This window comes from Macaca mulatta, chromosome 15 (assembly GCF_049350105.2).
Source record: "Macaca mulatta isolate MMU2019108-1 chromosome 15, T2T-MMU8v2.0, whole genome shotgun sequence".
Taxonomy (NCBI): domain Eukaryota; kingdom Metazoa; phylum Chordata; class Mammalia; order Primates; family Cercopithecidae; genus Macaca; species Macaca mulatta.
The window spans coordinates 126,028,330-126,051,677 of NC_133420.1; the positions used below are offsets into that span (position 1 = coordinate 126,028,330).

A 23,348-nucleotide genomic window follows, 5' to 3' on the forward strand; every position below is an offset into this window, starting at 1 on the left:
CCCAGCACTTTGGGAGGCTAAGGCAGATGGATCACTTGAGGGCAGGAGTTCGAGACCCACCTGGCCAACATGGTGAAACCGCGTCTCCACTAAAAATACAAAAATCAGCTGGGTGGGGCGGCGCATGCCTATAATCCCAGCTACTCAGGAAGCTGAGGCAGGAGAATCGCTTAAACTTGGGAGGCAGAGGTTGTAATCACACCACTGCACTCCAGCCTGGGCAACAGAACGAGACTTCATCTCAAAAAAAAAAAAAAATTCTCCAGTAAAACCATCTGGGCCAAGAGATTTTTTTTTTCAGTCATTTTAAATTATGAATTCAATTTTCTTAAGAGTTATAATTACTTAAATTACCTATTTCATGTTAGGTGAATTGTGGTAGTTTGTACTTTTTCAGAAATTTGTCCATTAATCTAAATTGTCAAGTTGATTTGTGTGGAATTATTTATAGTATTTTCTTATTATTCGTTTGATGTCTGCAGCATCTGTAGTGATAGCCACTTAAATTTCTCATATTCGTAGTTTGTCTCATCTTTTTTAATCTGTCAGTCTTGATAGTTTTTCAGTCTTACTGTTTTTTAGAACTAGATTTTCATTTCATGATTTTCTCTTATTTTTCTGTTTCAAATTTTATTGACATCTGCTCTTTGTTATCTCCTTCCTTCAGCTTGTATGAGTTAATTTTATTTTATTTTCTAGTTTCTAGAGGTAAGAACTTACATTATTGGCTTTAGGGCTTTCTTCTTTCCTAATGTAAGCATTTACTGCTAAATTTTCCCTATCAACACAGTTTTACCTACATTTCACATATTTTGATAAGTTGTATTCTCATTTTCATTTAGTTTTTCATGTAGTTTCATTTTCATTTAGGTATTTTAATAAATTTCTCTGAAGCATATTCTTTGACCTATAGCTTATTTAGAAGTGTATTTTTAAAAATTTCTAAGTGTTTGGAGATTTCCGTTTTGTCTTTCTGGTATTGATTTCCAGTTTGATTCCATTATGCTTAGAGAATATACTTTGTGTGATTTTAGTTCTTTTAAATATGTCGAGGTTTGTTTTGTTCCCCGGGATATGGTCTGTCTTCTAAATGTCTCATGGACATTTGAAAAAAAGGTATATTCTGCTATTCTTAAGTTGAGTATTCTGTATGTATTTCAATGAGATCCTGTTGGTTGATTATGTTGTTCAGATCTTCTATGTCCTTCCTGACTTTTTGTCCAGTAGTTCTATCAGTTGCTAAGAGAGACATTTTGAAATCTGTACTATAATTGTGGATCTGTTTATTTTTCCATTCCGCTCCATCAGTTTTCTTATATTAATAGGCTTTATATTTTTGAGCAATTTTAAGTTTACATAAAAATTGAGCAGAAAGTACTAAAAGCATATGATTTTTATTCTTTAGCTTGTTGATCTGATGGACTATATTAGTTAATTTTTAAATGTTAAAGGCATATATAGAGTAAATCCCACTTGGTTGTGGTATTTATTTTTAGACATTGTTGGGTTCAATTTGCTAATATTTTTTAAGGATTTCTTCATCCATGTTCAGGAGAGAAATTTGTTTGCAGTTTACTTTTTTGTAAGGTTTTGCTGGTTTGGGTATTAGGGTAATGCTGGCCCATGGAATGAGTTAAGAAATAGTCACTCTGCTTCTTTTTTCTGCAACAGATTGTGGAAAATTGGTATCATTTATTTCTCCAGTGTTGATAGAATTCACCAGTGAATCATCTAGGCTTGGTACCTTCTGTTTGAGAAGGTTATTAATTACTGGCTTAGTTAAAATTTTTTTTTTCTCTTGAAACTTTCTCTTTCACCATGTTTTGTTATTTAGAAATGTGTTTTTAAATTTTTTGGTATTTGAGGATATTTCAGTTCTCTTTCTGCTATTATTAGTTTAATTTCATTGTGATTCAGGAACATACCTTTTATGATTTCTATTCTTTTAAATTTGGTAAAGTGTTCTGTGGCCTAGAATGTGATTTAACTTAATGAATTGTGCATTTGTCTTTGAGAGCAGTGTGTATTCTGCGGTGTCTGAATAAAGTATTCTGTAACACTAATTGAATTCTAAAGTATTCAGTTAGATCCAGTTGACTGATGGTGCTGGTCAGTTCAAATCTATCCTTAATGATTTTCTTCCTGCTAAGTCTGTCACTTACTCATAGAGGGGTGTTGAAGTCTCCAGTGGTAATAATGGATGTGTCTCTCTGTCCTTGCAGTTCTATAGTTTTCCCCTAATATATTTTGACTCTTCTGTTGCTAGATATATACACAGTATTATTATATCTTCTTGTTATATTAACCCCTTTATTATCGTGTAATGCCCTTTTTCATCTCTGATAATTTTCCTTGCTCTGCAGTTGGCTTTGTCTAAAATTAATTTAGATACTCTGGCTTTCTTTTGGTTAGTGTTAGTATGGTATATCTTTCTCTAGCTCTTTAAATCTACTTGCTATTTTATATTTAAGGAGGATTTCAGTAGACAACATATAGGTGGATCAAGGTTTTTGTTGTTGTTGTTGCTGTTCACTCTGACAGCCTCTGTCTTAATTGGCATATTCAGACTGTTTACATTTAAAGTGATTATTGGTACTTGGATTAATATTTGACATACTGTAACTCTTTTTTATTTGTTGTCCTTGTTTCTTCTTTTTTTCCTGAATTCCTCTCTCATATTTTTTTGTTTTAATTGAGCATTTTATATGATTCTGTATCCTCACTTCTCTGAGAATATTAATTACATTTCTTTGTAATTGTTTTAGTGGTAGCCTTTGAGTATGAAATATAAATTATAACAATCTACTTTCAAATTACAATATTCCACTTCATTAATGGTGCTGGTACTTTATAACACAGTATTTCCAATCCTTCTGTCTTATTTTGTATTACATTGCTATCATTCATTTTACTTATTCATAAGCCATAATCACCTAATACAGTTAGTATTATTTAGAACTAACTGTTACCTATTACATCAATTAAGAAGAAGACACTAGATTTTATTTTAAATTTATTTATTTCTTCTCTAATGCTCCTACCTTTTTATGTATTTCTGAGTTTTTGACCTTTATTGTTTATCTCTTCTCTGAGGAACTTCTATTAACACGACTTACCAGGTAGGTCTACTGGAGAAAGATTTCCTCAATTTCTATTTGTCTAAGACAGTCTTTACTTCTACTTTACTATTTAGGATAATTTTACTGGATATAGAATTCTATATTAGTGTGTGTTTTCTCTCAACAGTTTAAATATTTTACTTCACTTTCTTCTTGCTTGCATGGTTTCTTAAGAGAAATCTGACATAATTCTCATTCTTGCTCCTATATAGGTATTTTATTTTACTCTGGTTTATTTCAATATTTTATTTTTAAAATATTTTAATTTTAAGAAAGTCTTTGATTTTTTGCATTTTGAATATGAGATGCCTAGGTAACCTGCTTGGTGTTTGCTGAAATTCCTGAACCTATGGTTTCATGTCTGTCATTAATTTTGAAACATTCTCAACTGTCATTATTTTAAATATTCTGGTTCTCACTCCCTTCTATTTTTGGTATTTCCATTATGGGTTACATAGGTTACACCGTTTGAAATTGTCCAACAGGGCTGGGCGCAGTGGGTCATGCCTGTAATCTCAGCACTTTGGGAGGCCGAGGCGGGCGGATCATGAGGTCAGGAGATCGATACCATCCTAGCTAACATGGTGAAAACCCGTCTCTGTATTTTTTGTAAAAATACAAAAAATTAGCTGGGCGTGGTGGCGGGCGCCTGTAGTCCCAGCTACTCGGGAGGCCAAGGCAGGAGAATGACGTGAACCCGGGAGGCGGCACTTGCAGTGAGCCGAGATCGTGCCACTGCACTCTAGTCTGGGCGACAGAGTGAGACTCTGTCTCAAAAAAGAAAAAAATTGTCCAGTGGGTTTTGGATATTAAGTTTCATTTTTCATTCTTTTTCTCTGTGTTTAATGGAAAATTTTTATTGACATCTCTTCAAACTCACTGATTCTTTCCTCACCACTTCCCAGTCTTTCTGAGAGATTTCATATCTTTGTTTATAATACCTATCTGTTCTTGCATGTTGCCCCCACTTTTTCAACATAGAGCCCTTAGCATATTGATTATTATTTCAAATTCCTTACCCGATATTTCAAAATCTGTTATATCTGCATGTTTGCTTGATTTGTGTCATAAGATTGTATTGTTTGGCTTTAGCATACCTTGCAATTTTCTGTTGAAAGCCAGACATGTTGTATTGGCAAAGGAACTGAGGTAAGGAGGCCTTTAAAGTAAGGTTTTATGTTTATCTGGTTAGTAGGTAGGCTGTGTTTGCTCTATGTATAACTGTGGTGTCACAGGCTAAATTTTCCACTAAGATTCTTTTATTTTTCTTTCTTCTGTTTTATTTGAGTTTCCCTAGAGACTCTGTCTTAAATAGGGTCTAAAATTGACAGCTTTTTCATTTTTAGTCTCCTGTTACTATACAGGTAACTTACTGATGTGATGGTAAGGTGTGAGGAGGGGAGAAGCATCCTATATTCTTTTTTTTTTTTTTTTTTTTTTTTTTTTTTGAGACGGAATCTCGCTCTGTCGCCCAGGCTGGAGTGCAGTGGCGCGATCTCGTCTCACTGCAAGCTCTGCCTCCCGGGTTCATACCATTCTCCTGCCTCAGCCTCCCGAATAGCTGGGACTACAGGCGCCCGCCACCACACCCGGCTAATTTTTTGTTATTTTTAGTAGAGATGGGGTTTCACCGTGTTAACCAGGATGGTCTCCATCTCCTGACCTCATGATCCCCCCACCTCGGCCTCCTAGAGTGCTGGGATTACAGGCATGAGCCACCGTGCCCGGCCAAAGCATCCTATACTCTTATGATTATGTCAGTCTTGTAGAGAACCTGTCTTCCTGGACTGTGAGCTTCCGAGTGCTTCTCAGCTTCCTTCCCCTTCCCTTGGGTGAGAAAAGAAGGGTAGAGGGGGCTGGTGTGGGGGTATTTCCACTCCCCTAGGTGGTTTAGGCTCTAGTAAGCTAGTTTTTGGGGGGATTAGAATGTTGTTAAGGAGAACATAATGTTCTGCCCTTATTTCAAAAATGTTTACTCCTTCCCTCCCCCTGCTGGAGACATAGGAGCATTCTTTTCCTATCTTTATTCTGAGAACTTGCTGGGGCTCTTCCTGGAGATAAAACTCATGAAGGTGTGTTGACCCTCTGAGGCTTATCCCCCACTCTAGGAGTTTTTAATCTCTGTAGCTTGTCCTTGCTTGGTATCCACCAATTGCTCAATTACATTGTAAGTGCTTTTTCCAGACTCCACCATCTGCTTTGGCTCCATTAGCTGTGATCCTGTTTTCACTTGTCTCTGCAGCTTTAGGAGTAATGTTTGCCCTATGACTTTAACTCTCTAATGGATCTAAGAAGAATTGTTTATTTTTAGTTAGTTCAGCTTTTCTCTTGTTTTGAGAATGGGAGTGATGACTTCCAGACACTTAGCGTCATGTCAGATTGGAAACCCGGAAGTCTCAATTTTTGCTTCATTTTTTAAGGGTCGATTGTTTCTTGCATATGCATTTATGTCTTCCTGGTGACTGTTTTTTTAAAAACAAATCATTATGTAATGTCCCTGTTTGCTTCTAGTATTTTTGATCTGAAGGTTGTTTTATGAGATAACTATTCTGCTTTCTCTCAAAGTTAATTTTGCAGAGTGTATTTTTTCCATCCTTTTGCTTTTAACCTGCCTATGTTTATTTCGAAGTGAGTTTCTTATAAATCTCTAGTTGTGTTATTTTTTTTCAGTTCACTCTGCCAGTGTCTAACTTTTGTTATATTTTAACCATTTACATTTAATTTTTATAATCTTCTTACTGATTGCTTGATATTATAGTGTACATATGTGACTTATCACAGTCAACTTAAATATTTTCACTCGTATAATGAAATATGGAATCCTTATTTCTATTTGGGTCCTTTATCTTCCCCACTTCTATATATCATTGTCTTGAGTATCATATGGTATTACAATTTTTGTGTCAATTATCATATGTCATTTCAAAAATTAATGATAAGGATAGTCTATTGTATTTACCCATATTTCTTCTCTTTTCATTTTTTTCCTGATGTTCCAAGAATCCTTCGTTATAACTTATTTTCCTTTTGAAAAACCTCCTTTAGCCATTCTTTAGGGAATGTCTGCTAGCGACAAATTATTTTAGTTTTCTTTTGTGTTAAAAGGGTTTTATTTCCATTTTATTCTTGAAGGATAGTTTCTCTGGATATAGAATTTATAGTTGACAATTCTTTTCTATCAGCCCTGAAAAAATTATGCCATTCCTTCTGGTTCTATAATTTCAGATGAGTAATCTACTATCATTCTAATTAGGGTTCTTTTACAGGTAATGTGTTCTTCTCTCAGGCTGCTTTCAAGATTTTTTTGTTTTGTTTCCAGTAAGTTCAATTATGATAGATCTTGGTGTGGATATTTTTGGGTTTAACCTTTTTTGGACTTAAATAGCTTCTTAAATCTGTGGGTTAATATGTTTTACCTTACGTGGGAAGTTTATAGCCAGTATTTTTTTGGTACTCTTTCAGCACACTTTCTTCTCTCTTTTTGAGATTCTGGTATTGTCTGATAGAACCCTATGGCTCAGTTCTTTTTATATTCAGTCTGTTTTCTCTTTTTTGGTCAGGTTAGATAAAACCTATTGATGGGTCCTAAAGTTCAGTGATTCTGTCCTCTGTATTTTCACTCTATTCTTGAGCTGATTCAGCATTTTTTTAAAAGTTATGTTATTGTATTTTCCGGTCCTGGGGTCCTAACCTTCCTCTTTCTACCTTTCAGAATCCTCTTCGGTTGTCTTCTGTATTATTTCCAGAATGTATCATTATCCTTGGTGGAAATAGCAGGGATAGACAAGTCTACAAGATCTTTTATCTGTCTAGAAGTTCCCCCCTTACGTCTTTTTGTTACTGTTTCTAAAAAATATATTTTTACTACTTTATGGGAAATATGGGAGATTTAGATGTAAATTTACATTTGTACATTAGGATAGAATGAGTGTTTTGCTCTTTAATCTGCGAGAGTTTAATGGTGAAGTTGATAATTTTTAAAGTGGCATTCTAAGAAGAGTATATTAATTTTTGAAATATCTGTTACTTTGTAGTGATAAGCTGTTAGCATATTTTAAAAAGATTCCTGATACTAATTCCCCTTTAAATTTTCCCAGATTGCTTTTTTTTTTTTTTTTTTTTTTTTTTTTTTGGCAGAGGGGCAGGTGGTGGATAGCAGTGGTGGTCATGAATGCAGAGATCTTATCTATGAATGAGTTATAATTGAGTTGTAATAAGCAGTAAGGTGGAAGCTAAGTTCCAGATCTCAATTCATATTCCAATGGTAACAACCTATTGAAATTTGAAAAACAGCACCAAATGACCAAGCATGTTTAAAAAACTGGTTGAGTTTATCCAGTTTCATTTTCCTCATGCCCTAATTTGTGATGACTGCAACATGTGGCTCCTGACCCCCTTCCTTTTTTAAGATAGGTGGCCTGACACCTGCTTTTTAAATTATCCTAACTTTACTGTGATATGCAGTCCATCACCCCAATCTTCCCCCAACCCTGCGCAACCCCTGGCAGCATCCCTTGTCCTAACATGCAGTTCTGTAGATCTAAGTTAGTGTCTGGCTCTATCATTTAATCCTTGTCAGTGCTGAGGAGGAGGTACACTCGTCAGAGCTGTAGTTGACCCAGGGCACTTTGTTTCTTTGCATAAGAAACCTCTAACCTCAGAGATGAGAAAAGCCTATCAATGTCATTCCTTAACTTCCAAATAGAGTCAGGACATCCAATGCAAAAAAAACAAATACCTCCAAAAATTCATAAGTCCTGAAAGAGAGTACCACATCTTTCCAAATGTGTAATATACAGGTAGCAAAAAAGATGGGATGAGATAAATCAGTGTCTTTGTATAATATTAAACTTTCTCAATGAACATTTCATAATTTCAAATACATCTTATCTTTAGTGTGCAAATTACTCTGATATTTATTTTAATGGTGAATGTTTTTTGAATGTTATTTCTATAGAAAGTATACATCACATGCAACTGACTGATTTCTAATAGAAGAAAAATAGATGGGAATCATTTAAGCCTGGATATTGAAATATTGGGGGGGAAGCATTGGTTAGCATGCTTAAAGAAACATCTTTGTTTCAGAGGTAAAATATAAGTTTTTAAGTATAGTCTCATCTTCTCTCTGTCTCTCACACACACATACTTTACACCTGGGAGTAAAGGGAGCTACATGGGGAGGGTGGTAGTGAGGGACAAAGTAGATGTCATCTTTCTCATGCTTGTCTTTCAGATGGAACCCCACTGAGCTGGTGGGTTGGAAGAACCAATGAAACACACACTTACTGGGGAGGTTCTCTGCCTGATGCTCAAAAGTGTACTTGTGGATTAGAGGGGAACTGCATTGATTCTCAGTATTACTGCAACTGTGATGCTGGCCGGAATGAATGGTGATTTCTATATGATTTCCCTGCACAAAAATGTGGTTTTTATTCTTTAATTATGCATAGTTAATTAAATGTCAGACAAGCTGATACAATAAGGTAACTAGATTAAAGTATGTTCAAGCAAGCTGAAATACAAGTTTTGATGAAATATGATCAGTTAATCTAAGGACTAAATTTTATGACAGAAGATTTACTAGTTCATTGTGAATACTATATAATGTGTTTTTTATTTTTCCTAAAATAGAAACAGCTGGTAAGTTTTCCACTCACTGGAAATCAAGTATCATTCTCTGGGAAGTTTAGTTTAGTTAATTAATTAACCTAGTATTCATGTGGCAATTCAAAAAGCAAATTCCTCCAAATCTTTGTCTTAAATTGATTTGGGATATAATGCTGCATATTCTATCATTCTTTTAGAAATTAGCGTTAATATTAACACCATAAACTCTGAGAGGTCCTGCGTAAAAGGACTGTTTATTTTGTAGAAGCAACAATTTCCCACACTCATTGACATCTTCTTTAGTGCAATAGCAAAGCTTCAAGCACCAAGTGTTCTGTAGACCACACTTTGCAACAACTAACATAGAATTTCAGGAGTCTGAAAGTTATATTGTATGCTTTCCTTTGAGCAGAAAAACATTTCTCATGTAGATTGCAGTGCCTCTTTTTCAGAAGTTCTTTTTGAGGTTATTCTTGAAATGCATATTGGTTTTCTTTTAATTTGTAATATGTAAATGTTTTCAATCTTTGGGTTTATGTCAGCAACTTAAAAAGCATTGTCATAAAACAACTAGATCATGTAGAGTACATGCTTTAGAAAAAAACTTAAGCCAGGCACTGTGGCTCACACCTGTAATCACAGCACTTTGGGGAGGCCAAGGCGGGTGGATCACCTGAGGTCAGGAGGTTGAGAACAGTCTGGCCACTGCGGCAAAACCCCGTCTCCACTGAAAATACAAAAATTAGCTGGGTGTGGCGGTGTGTGCCTGTAGTCCCAGCTACTCAGGCTGAGACAGGAGAATTGCTTAACCCGGGAGGTGGAGGTTGCAGTGAGCCGATATCACGCCACTGCACTCCAGCCTGGGTGACAGAGCAAGACTCCACCTCAAAAAAAATCCAAGTGTCAATCCAGGTGTCAGTATAATTGATTTGGACGTAAAATAGCTCATCTAAGCAGTAATTTGATTCCTGAAAATTGAGTTGATTGTTCGGCCTACATGGTAATCCACTTTTTTATTTGGCATAAAAAGTCTACTTTGCATCACTTTAAAAAATATTGTGAAATTGGGAAAACTCACTTTAATCTACTGGAGCTTTCTATAGAATACATACTATACATTTACATGGATATTATTTTTAATCTTCCTCAAGTTCAGAATTACAAAATGATATAGATTTATGAGACACTCTTTTTCAATATTTTGATGTATAATCCTAATATAACTTTCTGTTACTTAAAAATGAATGCAGTTTTAGTGCAGTGAGTAACAGTAACAGATCTGATCCATAGTTTCAAATCTAGCCACCGGTAAGTTTCAGGTGTGAAATAATTTCCCATCAGTTAAAATGGTTTTGTACAATATTTTGTATGATGTACATTTTAAAGTATCTGGTATGATAATGTGATGATGTGTGTTAGCTTTGGGCTCTGTAATGAGACAAACAGCCACCTTCAAATCTTTTAACAGACATCTTTAACAATCCTAGAAATTTTCATTTTCTCCATTCCACAAGGGGCTCCTGCCTGTGAGGGCTCCAGCCCTCCAGCTCCTGGCTGTTCAGAAGACCTCCAGCTCATTGGTCTGTTCCCACCCCCATTCTCTACAGGTCAGAGAGGAGAGCATTGGCAGGTTATTGCAAGAAAGACAGAATGGCAAATATGCTAGTGGCTTTATAACTTAGTTAGAATAATGTTAACCGTTTTGTTTTGTTTTTGTTTTGAGATGGAGTCTCGCTCTGTCACCCAGGCAGGAGTGCAGTGGCGTGATCTCGACTCACTGCAACCTGCGCCTCCCGAATTCAAGCGATTCTCCTGCCTCAGCTTCCGGAGTAGCTGGGATTACACCCGCGCGCCACGCCCAGCTAATTTTTGTATTTTTAGTAGAGATGGGGTTTCACTATTGGCCAGACTGGTCAACCGTTTTTTTGTTACAGAACCTTCTGTTAGTATTAAGTGCACACTTTATTGTAGACTTCACATATGCTTAGGGCAGTAACCAGAGGAACGTATCACTTGGAGCCACCTGTGTTGAGTGACCCTCCCATGAACTGAGTTTGAGGAGAGGGGTGGGAGAAACTGAGTTGGGTGCAGGTCCTCTGATACCCTTAGCCATGTCACTTCAGCGCTGTAAACGGCTGCACTGGTGTGACTGAAGACCTGGGCTTTCATTTGGAAAAAAATTTAGGAGAGAAGCAGGTTTTAAAAATTAACTCCCCTCCTACATTCAGAAGGGAGCATTGTGGAGTTATTTGCTTTTTGACCTTATTTTATTTACTTTGCAGCTTCCAGTAGACAGGTCTATCCAACAGTAAGACCATAAGCATTCTCAAATCCTATCCCAACTCTTGCCGACTATGTTTTGTAAATGTGGGGGTGTGTATGGGGGTGGGGGTGGGAAATTACAATTTCTATTTTAATTTTTCAAATAAAATTGATTTTTCAGTTTATAAAAATGGAATTTACCAGTCTCATAAAATAAAAAGATTTATAATTGTAATAATTTAGATTAAGGTGTAGACATAAGAACCTAAATCTTAGTCTTTATTACTTCTTTTCTGTTACTGAAGTGCCTAGTAAGGTTTTCCTGGTGGAAAGTTTATGATAAAAATAGTATTCGGGAATGAAAGTAAAGTGAAAGCTATTTTAAGTCTCTTCAGGCGTATGTCTGCCAATGGAGCCAGTAGTATTGTTAATATAAACACGATTTTTCCATAAGTTGTCCCTGTAATCAGCAACTCATCTAAAGCATATTACTTAAAAAAAGTTTATGATCAGACAGTTCCTCAGGCACAGTAAGAATAGTCTATCAAATAACTATAACATGCCAATGATTTATTATAAAAACAAATATATTTAAAAGGCATTATAATGATTTAAAATATTGAACTATGCTGCAAGTCAGTATATGTGTATAAATGTATAGTGGACTATGTTCAAATAGACCAATATATTTTCTGAAATATACATATAACATATAATTCAACTGTCTGCAAAAATCCACAAGTTGTTGGCTAATATAATGACACATGTAATTGTAATATTATTTTACTTAAGAATTTAAATAGGACTTTTCTGTGATTATCTTAGAGTCTTTAAAAATAACCACAAACAAAAAGCATAAAAGAAGATGGTTTAAATGCATACAAGTGTACAAATAATCATAATAAATATGAGTAAACTCTGTTCATTTAAAAACCAGACATTAGATTTTATCATATTGGATTTTTAAAGAAGCTATAGTTTGATTACAAAAGATAAAATATAAGCACTCAGTGAAGTTGAAACTAAAAGAATGGAAAATGTTTACCAAGTAAATACAAATGAAAAGAAAGCAGATATAGCTGTGTTATATCAGAAAAAGACGAAAAGCGTTGTTAAGGGTAAACTTGAACTCTAATGCTGAGATAAACACACTAGAAAGAACTCACTACACTTGTGTGCATCATCAGATTGTTTAAAATGTATAAAGAAGTGGCAGGGTGCGGTGGCTCATGCCTGTAATCCCAGCACTTTGGGAGGCTGAGGCGGGCAGATCACGAGGTCAGAAGATGGAGACCATCCTGGCTAACACAGATGAAATCTCATCTCTACTAAAAATACAAAAAAAAATTAGCCAGGCATGGTGGCAGGCGCCTGTAGTCCCAGCTACTTGGGAGGCTGAGGCAGGAGAATGATGTGAACCCCGAAGGCAGAGCTTGCAGTAAGCCGAGATCACACCACTGCACTCCAGCCTGGGTAACAGAGCGAGACTCCATCTCAAAAAAAAAAAAGGAAGTGTGTATGTGTGTATATATATGTACTTCTTTATATATATATATACACACTTTATATATATACTAATATATATTCTTTATATATGTGTGTGTGTATACACATGTATATATACGTATATATATATATAAATAAAGAAGTAACAAATATGCAAAGGCAAAGTGACACCCAAAACAGTGGAATAATTTAACATAACATTTTTGGGAATGAGTAAGTGAAGCAGGTAAGAATATTTTAATATTATAATTAACAAACTTGATGTAGCAGCCATATATCGTTTAGTAAAGAAAAATTATTTTTATAGAATATTATACATTATTGTTGAGTAGGTATAAAAAATTTTGCAAATGTATGGAATCAACAAATTTTATAGAATTGTCATGATGCAAACTATATTCTTAATTGTAATCAATAACAAATATATAATTTTTTAAACTTCATTCATGTGTCAGTTAAAGACACAAGAGGAAATAAAATACATGTAAGTGATCAAAAGTTTGGAAAAGAAACAAAGCTGGCAGATATTGTAGATAACATGATTGCCTACATAGAAAATCCAAAATAATAGAAAGAAATATCAGGAAAAATAAGAGTTCAGTAAGTTTGCTGCATTTATGGTCAGTCAGTATTGAGGAATTAGTTGAATTTCTATAAAATCATAAAATAATTACCATTACACACCTAGAAAAATTTTATTTGCAGTATTAACAAAAATGTAAAGTTCTGTGGAATAACTGCAGTACTTTTATGGAAAAAATTACAAAACTTATTCAAGAGAATTAAGGACAGCCAAATGAATGGATTGACTCACTACTGTCGTGAATAGTATGACTCAGTATCTTAAAGCAGTAGTTCTCAATCAGGGGTGATTTTGACCCTCAGGGGACATTTGGCATTGTCTGAAGACATTTTTTGTCATCACACAGAGAGGAAGGTTGTTTATATTGGTATCTATTAATTAGAAGTCAGGGTGCTGCTAAACATCCTACAGTGCACAGGACAGCCCGCCATAACAAAAAATAATTAGCCCAAAATATCAGTAATGCTGCTGTTGAGATACCCTTTTTTAAAGTTGACATTCTCCTCAGATTAGTCTGTAATTTTAATAAAATTCCAAAAAAATGCCAAGTGTTTTACTTGTGTGGATTGCAACAACCTGGTTTTAAAATTCATGTGGAAATTAAGGATAAAAGGGTAAGCAAGATAATTTTTAAGATGAAATATAAGGTGAAGAAACTAGTTATGTTATCTGTCAAGACATACTGTATTGCTATAGTAATTAATGCAGGTTGAATTGGCCAGAAGATAGGCAATTAAACAGAAATTGAGAATCTGGAAATTTTTTCAGTGGGTTAGGTGTGGATCATAATGATTTTATTATTGTTGATCTACTCCCCCAAAATAATCATTAACAGTTGGGCACGGTGGCTCACACCTGTAATCCCAGCACTTTGGGAGACCAAGGCAGGTGGATCATGAGGTCAGGAGTTCGAGACCAGCCTGACCAACATGGTGAAACCCTGTCTCTACTAAAAATACAAAAATTAGCTGAGCGTAGTGGCGTATGCCTGTAATCCCAGCTACTCAGGAGGCTGAGGCAGGAGAATCACTTGAACCTGGGGGCTGGAGGTTGCAGTGAGCCAAGATCACACCACTGCACTCCAGCCTGGGCAACAGAGTGAGACTCTGTCTCAAAAAACAAAAAAAAAAGTTAAAAGTTGACTCAACATTTCTCCCTTTTAGCTTTCTTTGCAACCTCCTAAATTTATGGCTCTACTTTACCTTAAATAAAGTTCCCTGGCAAATAATAAGTAGTAGCTTTTAGAAGTTTCCACATTTCCTAGGAAAGTACAATTTCTAGAACCATAGGAATTTTTAATAAATAAAATTTTTAATAAAATATAAAATAAAAGCAAAAAGTCTTTGAAAGTTCTCTTACTGAATTTTTAATACTGCTGCAAGAGATGATGGTACTATGATGCAGTATTCCCAAGTGTAGACTATAGTATAAGCTTTAGAAAATAATAGGGAGAAAAGAAGAAAAATGAGATATCCCTATTAATTAGGAAGTTGTGAGGAAGTCTGATCACTATAACAAATCCTGAGTATTCTATTTTGATCTCCAAAGGTTGGGAATCTGCCTGTAACAATAAGAAACTGGTGAAAAACACTGGCCATCTTTATGCTCAGACTGAAAACACCAAACTTTCCAAAACAACTGAAAAAACAAGACTTTATTATAGTATCTGCCCTAATTAAACTGAAGTGCACTGTGAATTTCACTTACACATTCTCAGTATTTTGCACAGTCAGTATTAAAAATGGAATGAAAGTAGCAGCTCATGTAAAGTAGATCTTTTAAAATTCAAGCATCCTCCATAAATAACTAATAAAATCGCATTTTCTCTACTAGACTATCTTGCTAAAATGATGATCACAGAAGTTGAAATGGTAATTTTTAATGGCTACCACATTAATAAAAAATTTCCTAGACCTACCTCATTCAGCAGGAGACATATTTCTAGCTCGTCTACCATCAATCAGTCCACTCTAAAGCTGAATGATGATGCCTTTAGAGAATCCATATTCTGTGCTTTGCATAAAAAGGAATAACAGAATCTTAACTAGGTAAGGCAATGGGGTTTTAGTCCAAATTTTAGAAATAAGCTTTCTTTACCATTAAGTGGATTTTTTCAGGGAATAATCTTAAATAATATAGCCATTTTATTTTAGTTTTATCTTTTCCAATTTGAAACTTGGATACCTAAAGTATTTTATAAAAGAAGTTGATTAATGGGCACAAAAGTCCAGTTAAATAAAAGAAGTTCTAGTATTTGATAGAACTAGGGAAATTATAGTTAACCGTAATTTATTGGATATTTCAAAATAGCTAGAGGAGGATTGTAATGTTCCCACCACAAAGGATAAATGCTCAAAGTGATGGGCATCCCAGTGATTTGATCATTATGCATTGTATTCTGGTATCGAAATAGCGCATGTGCCCCCAATATATGTACAACTCTGGCATGCCAATTTAATTTTTTTTTTTTTTTTTTTTTTTTTGAGACGGAGTCTCGCTCTGCCGCCCAGACTGGAGTGCAGTGGCCGGATCTCAGCTCACTGCAAGCTCCGCCTCCCGGGTTCACGCCATTCTCCTGCCTCAGCCTCCGGAGTAGCTGGGACTACAGGCGCCGCCACCTCGCCCGGCTAATTTTTTGTATTTTTTTTTTAGTAGAGACGGGGTTTCACCATGTTAGCCAGGATGGTCTCGATCTCCTGACCTCGTGATCCGCCCGTCTCGGCCTCCCAAAGTGCTGGGATTACAGGCTTGAGCCACCGCGCCCGGCCGCCAATTTAATTTTTTTAATTCAGAAAGCCTTATTTTGAAAATACAAAAGTGTTGCAATGATGAAATACTAGTTATTGTGATCTTTTGCCACAAATGCATAGAAAAGAAGGTTTGGGAACTAGGCAATTTAAAAAATACAGTATTTACTAGATTCTGTAGTTTCTATATCGTAATGAGTAACTGGACTAAGAGTGTTTTGTCTGTAAATCAGAATATACATGCAGTTGAGACATATATGTAGTAAAATATAACCAAAAGTATATAAATATAAGCATTTTATTATATATGCATATATGCAATATTTATTATTGGCCAAGTATTTATTACATATACATTTATATACATACATATAATAAAATACTTTTGCAAAAGAGTAGACCAGTGTCTTTATTTTGGCCAGAGACAAATTTAGTGGCATAGCTAAGACCAGGACCCCAGGTTCTCCTGGGGGATCCTGCAGGTCTCTTTGTGTTGGACCCAGACATGGGCATTTATTTTCCCAGTCACATAATTAATACTCATGGTATTCAGTAGGCTGTGTGCTTTCAGAAGGCAGAGACTATATCTTTTACTCTGTGTCCTCAATTCCCAGGAAGATGCCTGTTCAACAAAAAGTAAAAGCACTAAGTGTTTGGGGTTTTTTGTTATTTGTTTTTTTGTATTTTTTGAGACAGGGTCTCACTTTGTCACCCAGGCTGGAATGCAGTGGTGCAAACATGGCTGACTACAGCCTCTACCTCCCAGGCTCAAGAGATCCTCCCACCTCAACCTCCCATGTACCTGGGACTACAGGTGTGCACCATCATACCCAGCTAATTTTTGTATTTTTTTGTAGAGATGGGGCTCACTGTGTTGCCCAGGCTGGTTTCGAACTCCAGAGCTCAAGCAGTCTGCCCACCTCAGTCTCCCAAAGTATTGGGATTACAGGCGTGAGCCACTGCGCCCAGCCTGTGTTTGTTGCCTGAACTACTGGGAGCAGCGTTTCACAGACCACTTTCACACTCATTAGTCCATGTATTACTTATAAGGGTATTGTATGTATTTGGTTTTGAATCTGTGGGATTCATTTTCCATTTACAAAGTTAACAAGGGAAGAAATACCCAGCAATCATAAAAGGACTTTTAAAAAGTGATAAATTAATATTCTGCAAAATGAATATCTAAATCCAGTGTTACTATTTTTATTTGTAATGAATAATCATTTAGATATTATTCTAAGACAATTTTAGAAGGGAAGTTATATGCTTAATGATCTTGCAAATATTAATATAATATTATCCCATGCTTAGAAAATGACCACCCTTCTTGATTTGTCCCCTTTCTTCTCTGTAATCATTTAGATCAGGAATTGGCAAACGGGTCAGGAAGTGATAACCTCTTGCTTTGGGTGAAAGCCAGACCACTAGTCTATTTTTGCATGGCAGTGAGCTAAGAATATTTTCTTTACATTTTTAAAAGGTTGAAAAATAAAAAGAATATTTTATGGCATATAAAACTTGTATGAAATTCAAATTTCATGTCCATAAATTTTTACTGCAGCCCAGCCATGCCTATCTCTGTCTGTGGCTGCTTTCACACTTTGGTGGCAGAGTTGGGTAGTTGCTGTGAGAAGCTGCATGGCCTGCTGAGCTAAGATAGCTTACTGTATGTTCCTTTATACAAAATGTTTGCCCGTCCCTGATTTAGACTCATGGTAGTCTCTGTGCTCTCAAAATATTGAAAATATTAAGTATTCTGTTAAGCTCTATGATGTTGGTTTCAAATTGCGATAAGAGATCAGAGTTAATTTTGCCTGTATGTTAATGAGAATAATTTTAAGAGTTTCGGTGATTGTTTTTTAGGGCCAGTGACACAATAGTCCTTTCCCAAAAGGAGCACCTGCCAGTCACTCAGATTGTGATGATGGACGCAGGCCATCCGCATTCCGAAGCAACTTATACACTGGGGCCGCTGCTCTGCCACGGAGATAGTAAGTAGCGGCAAGAAAAAGCTTTCTTTTCATGATAACATTTTTTTTGGTTATAAAGGGGTAGACAGATGCCCTTATTCTGACCAGAGAGAAAATAGTGGCAGTAGCAGGACCGGGGTGAATATCAGGAAAGCACACATACCATAAAGGCACAGTCAGTGCTGAAGATCTGTGTTTCCTTACTGAAGCATTAGTTTATAGAGACTCAATCATCTTTGTTTTAACTTACTACTTGGTTGGCTGGATTTATTATCAATTTATTGTATTTCTTCTAGAACAATCATGAGATGAAGTATTTTCTGAATGCTAAGGGATATTTATTCATTGCCCTTATACTCTGCAGACCAACTGTAGTGGTAGGAAATTATTGGATCACATGCTCTGTTTTCTGACCTCTGTACATACTGTTTTACATCACATGGCACTGAGTGTGTATTAACCTCTTTCCTGCAGCATTTTCATTCATGGGTGGCTTCCATGGATGGCCACGTCCTCCCTCCCCCACCTCAGTGGCGCTATGAGCTCAGGGTTCTTTCACACCTGTAGGATCTACCTACTGCCTAGCACATGAACCACAACTAAGCTAGGAAAAATCTTCTTTCCTTGAGAAAAATCGTAATAGTGTTTCCTATCTACTAGCATCATACATTGCCATGGAGAAGTCTGAGACTGAATGTATTTTTATTTCCTGCTTTACCTCAATGTGTGGAGGCTACTGCTGAGAGAGGTAGTTCAACAAGGAGCCTGAGCATCTCTGTACGTTCCTGCCAAGTGTGCCAGACGATGTGGCATCTCCATCCCCTAATACCAAGCAGTTTCTGTAGCCAGTCGTGTAGGCAGCTAAGTAGTTCATAGAGAACACAGCATCACTATCAATGTGTACTCACTCCCCAGAGAGGTGGGGCACTGGCTTGTCTGCTGCTTGATCAGGGAGTCCCGGACCCTTATCCGGGGGTTCCTCGTCTGAGATGCAGACCTACCCACTGTGTGTGTAGCATCCACCTGGGCCAACGGATCATGTCGTCCTGTGAAATTTGGAGATGAGGGGAACCAGTGCAAATATTCTGATGCTCATGCTGCATACTGTGCTGTGAGCAATAAAATTCTTTAACTCTGATCCAGAAATTTTGTGTTTTCTATCAGCATCCATTAATCTGTGGCAAGCTAGTAGGGTGAAATTTCAGACTCTTCACAGCTCTTGACAGATGTGTTATCCTTCATGTCAAAAACTTATCTGGAATATGCCTTAGTGTTAATTATTCTGTTAATTTTTTCCAAAATGAAATATGCTTATTTTGACCAAAACATTCTGTTCTCTTTTAAGAAAAAAAGGTTTTTATTATGCTTTGAATACTTTGTTTCATTTCTTGGATTCTCTGCATCTGGGACTGTTGACTTGTTTTCTTTGCCTGCCCCCCCCGTCCCCATACATTTTTTCTGTTTCTTCCAATGGCTTTTATCTCTTTGTCCTTCTCCTATGCATTCAATGTGATTATCCTAAGCTTTTTCCCAATGTCAGTAATTTGTTATCAGCTGTGTTCTCTATTTCTAGATATTTCCAATTTATCTGTTACCTCTGTGATTTTGTTTGGGTCTTTGATTTTTTTCCTTAAAAATCATCTTTTATTTTTAAATTATCTCATATTTTAGCTCTTATTTTACTGAATTGGTTTTTATATTATTCCCATACTGTGAAACTTGTATGAAATTTTTCTTTCCTTGTGTTCTCTCTTAATTTCCTTCTTCCCTCCCATTCAGATGGCTCCTTCCTTCCTCCCTCCCTCCCTCCTTCTTTCCCTCCCTCCCTCCCTGTTTCCATCCCTTCCTCCCTCCCATTCAGTCTGGCTTTTTCCCTCCTTCCCTCCCTCCCTCCCTCCTTCCCTCTCTCCCTCCCTCCCTCCCTCCCTCCTTCCCTCCCTCCCTTCCTTCCCCACTCCCTCCCTCTCTTTTCTCTTTCTTTCTTTTTCTTTCTTTTCTTTCTTCCTTTCTTCTTTCTTTCTTTCTCTTCCTTTCTTTCTTTCTTAGTATGTTTACACTGTTTCTGTGCTTTTTTAAACATTGTTTATACTTGTAGTGTAAGTCTACACTACAGGTCCATCTAGCAGGTCTGTCCAGACATTTAATTCATTTATATGTAATAGAGTTGAATTCTTCTCGATATTCATCTCTTCACAATCAGACACATACTTCTTGTCCTTTCTGAACTGTAATAGCAGGACTAGAGTTGGTCATCCTATCAATATTTTTTCCCATAATGTAAGAGCTCAAGTTGGTGAGGGAGGGATCTGTTGAGTTGTATCTGATTTACTGGCCATTGTTTGTGCTGTTTTATCTTCAAGAATTATTAAATGTCCTGTGCCAGGCATCACACTGCAGCATGGAGGGCATATCCATAGGCTTCAGATGCCTCCCACAGTTCAGTAATAACCCCTGGAAATTTGTAGCTTTTTCCCCTGCGTATTGATACTCTGACATCAAACACTGGCTTGTTGTTACTCTGTACTTCTAAAAAACATTTTCTAGATTATTTTCTCTCTGGAAATTTACCTCAGCCCTTCATTTCTCTCCAACTGTGGCTGTATTTGTGAGACTCTTCAGGATATGTCATTCACCCTCAGTATATATCCTCCTTTCAGCAAGACTTCTGAAAGTATGGAGAAGAGCAAGTGTGATATTTGAAATATTCCCTTCTCACTTTGGGAGGCTGAGGTGGGAGGATTGCTTGAGCCTAGGAGTTCAAGACAAGCCTGGACAAGATGGTGAGACCCCCTCTCTTACAAAAAAACCCTAAAAATTAGCTGGGCATGGTGGCCTGTAGTCCCAGCAACTAGGAAGGCTTAGGTGAGATGATCTCTTGAGCTCAGGAATGTGAGGTGGCAGTGAGCTGTGATCATGCCACTGCACTCCAGCCTGGGTGACAAAGCGAGACCTCATCTCTAAAATAAATAAACTAATTAATTAATGAAGAAAGAAAGAAAAAGAAAATATTCCCTTCTGTAAAACTTGTAGCTTCCTCTTCCTTTCCTTATCTTCATCTCTGTTATTCTTTAATGTAACATTTATTGATTCTTTTCTCTTCTTTTGGGGCAGCTGGGACTAGGGGATCTGCAGGGATGGGGTCAAGGAAATGACCACTGGGTTAGAAGCTTGGTTCCACACTGGGGAATGAGCAAAGATGTAAATACAGTGAAGAGAGTAGGAGCTGACTTTCTCACTGAGGAAAGAGTTATACATGTGGGAAGGAGGAAGACTGTAATGAACCTGTAGTGCTGGGTTAAAAACGGAGGTATCCACATGAACTCATGGATTTTAATATACATAATAGATAACTATAGAATACACATAGAAGACAGAGTGTGAGAGAGAGATATACAAACACACATATTTCCTAGTTGACTGCTATAGAATACACATAGAAGAGAGTGTGTGCGTGTGTGTATGTGTGTGATACAAGTACACATATTTCCTAGCTAACTATTGAGAAGGCTAGAAGCAATGACACCCTAGTAAATATCTAGCCTGTAGATCTGGGCTTCTAAACACCATTTTCTATCATTCTCTGCTAAAAAAGAAACTACAACTCCTTGAAGAAATGGCTGATTCCAGAAATGTGGCAGAGAAAATTTAAGATGAGTCCGGATCATTTTGTTATGACAAAAGGGAAAAAAAAGCTCAAAAAGACATGGATGTCAGCCTAAAGGAGCTGCCACATTTCAGACAACTTAAGCATCAAAATAAGTTATAGATTATAAGCCATTGAATAGAATAGGAATCCAAGAGTGATGTGAATAAACAAACGGGTAAATACACAAATAAATTAGTGAAAGATCAAGAGAAAAGCTATTTCTTGTTTGTTTTGTTTTTGTTTTTGTTTTGTTTTTGTTTTGAGATGGAGTCTCGCTCTGTTACTCAGGCTGGAGTGCAGTGATACGATCTGGGCTCACTGCAAGCTCTGCCTCCCGGGTTCATGCCATTCTCCTGTCTCAGCCTCCCGAGTAGCTGGGACTACAGGTGCCCGCCACCACGCCCAGCTAATTTTTTGTATTTTTAGTAGAGATGGGATTTCACTGTGTTAGCCAGGATGGTCTCGATCTCCTGACCTCGTGATCCACCCGCCTCGGCCTCCCAAGGTGCTGGGATTACAGGTGTGAGCCACCGTACCTGGCCGAGAAAAGCTATTTCTAACAGAGGCATGTCACCCAATTAATGTGGAAGGAATGACAGAGCTTAGAAAATCACCACTGGCAGCCATCAGAATAAAAATTCAGTCAGGAACCATCAATATATTATAAAACCATTGGGTGAAAAAATTCTAAACTGGGTAAAGTTGTGTTTCTGTAACCTTAAAGTGTCAAAAATACATGAATTACAAAGAGAAAAATAATAACTTCATGTTGGAGAAACTCGACAAATGCCACTTTACAAGGCAGTTGAAACTAATAGGACAGGTGATGGGGCTGGTGAGCATTGCTGGCTGCTGCCGCGACACACGGAGGAGAACACAGCGGCCCTTCTGCAGTATTTTGGCAAAAATGTACAACATGAATCCGATCATGAGTATGTCAGACAAATCCAAGTTGAGGAACATTCTGCAAATCAACTGAAAAATACCAAAAAGTCAAAAGAACACAAAAGATAAGAAAAGACTGGCACACTGTTCCAGAATGAAGGACACTAAAGAGGCCTGAGGAATCCGTGTGATGTGCAATCCTGGGTTGGGTTTTGGACAGAAAGGAACAAATCAGCTTCTTCGTGTTCTTGGTGGTTCTTTCCATGAAAGGAATTAAGACAGTTGTGTGCGTGTGTGTGTCTCTGTGTGTGTCTGTGTGTGTCTGTGTGTGTCTGTGTGTGTGTCTGTGCGTGTGTGTGTGTGTCTCTGTGTCTGTGTCTGTGTGTGTGTGTGTGTCTGTGTGTGTGTCTGTGTGTGTCTGTGTGTGTGTGTGTCTGTGTGTGTGTGTGTGTCTGTGTGTGTGTGTGTGTCTGTGTGTGTGTGTCTCTGTGTGTGTCTGTGTGTCTGTGTGTGTGTGTGTGTCTGTGTGTGTGTGTGTCTGTGTGTCTGTGTCTGTGTGTGTGTGTGTCTCTGTGTGTGTGTGTCTGTGTGTGTGTCTGTGTGTGTGTCTGTGTGTCTGTGTCTGTGTGTGTGTGTGTCTGTGTGTGTGTCTGTGTGTGTGTCTGTGTGTGTCTGTGTGTGTGTGTCTGTGTGTCTCTGTGTGTGTCTGTGTGTGTCTCTGTGTGTGTCTGTGTGTGTGTGTGTGTGTGTGTCTGTGCGTGTGTCTGTGTGTGTGTGTGTGTGTGCATGTGTCTGTGTGTGTGTCTCTGTGTGTGTCTGTGGTCTGTGTGTGTGTGTGTGTGTCTCTGTGTGTCTGTGTGTGTGTGTGTGTGTCTGTGTGTGTCTGTGTGTGTGTGTCTGTGTGTGTGTGTGTCTGTGTGTGTGTCTGTGTGTGTCTGTGTGTGTGTGTGTGTGTGCAAGAAAGAAAGCAAGAGTCTGTGTTCTGGTTTCTGGAGTCATTTATCCAACTACCTCCTTCAA

The 23,348-nt window shown here is 37.2% G+C and overlaps 1 protein-coding gene across 1 annotated transcript in view; it reads left to right on the forward strand.

Moving 5' to 3' along the window:
* LOC711939 (contactin associated protein like 3) overlaps positions 1 to 23,348 on the forward strand; it is a 235,617-nt gene that overhangs the window by 185,415 nt on the left and 26,854 nt on the right. The window contains 2 exon segments of the mRNA XM_028835369.2: positions 8,356 to 8,512; positions 17,691 to 17,818. Coding sequence (XP_028691202.2) covers positions 8,356 to 8,512; positions 17,691 to 17,818 — 285 coding nt within the window.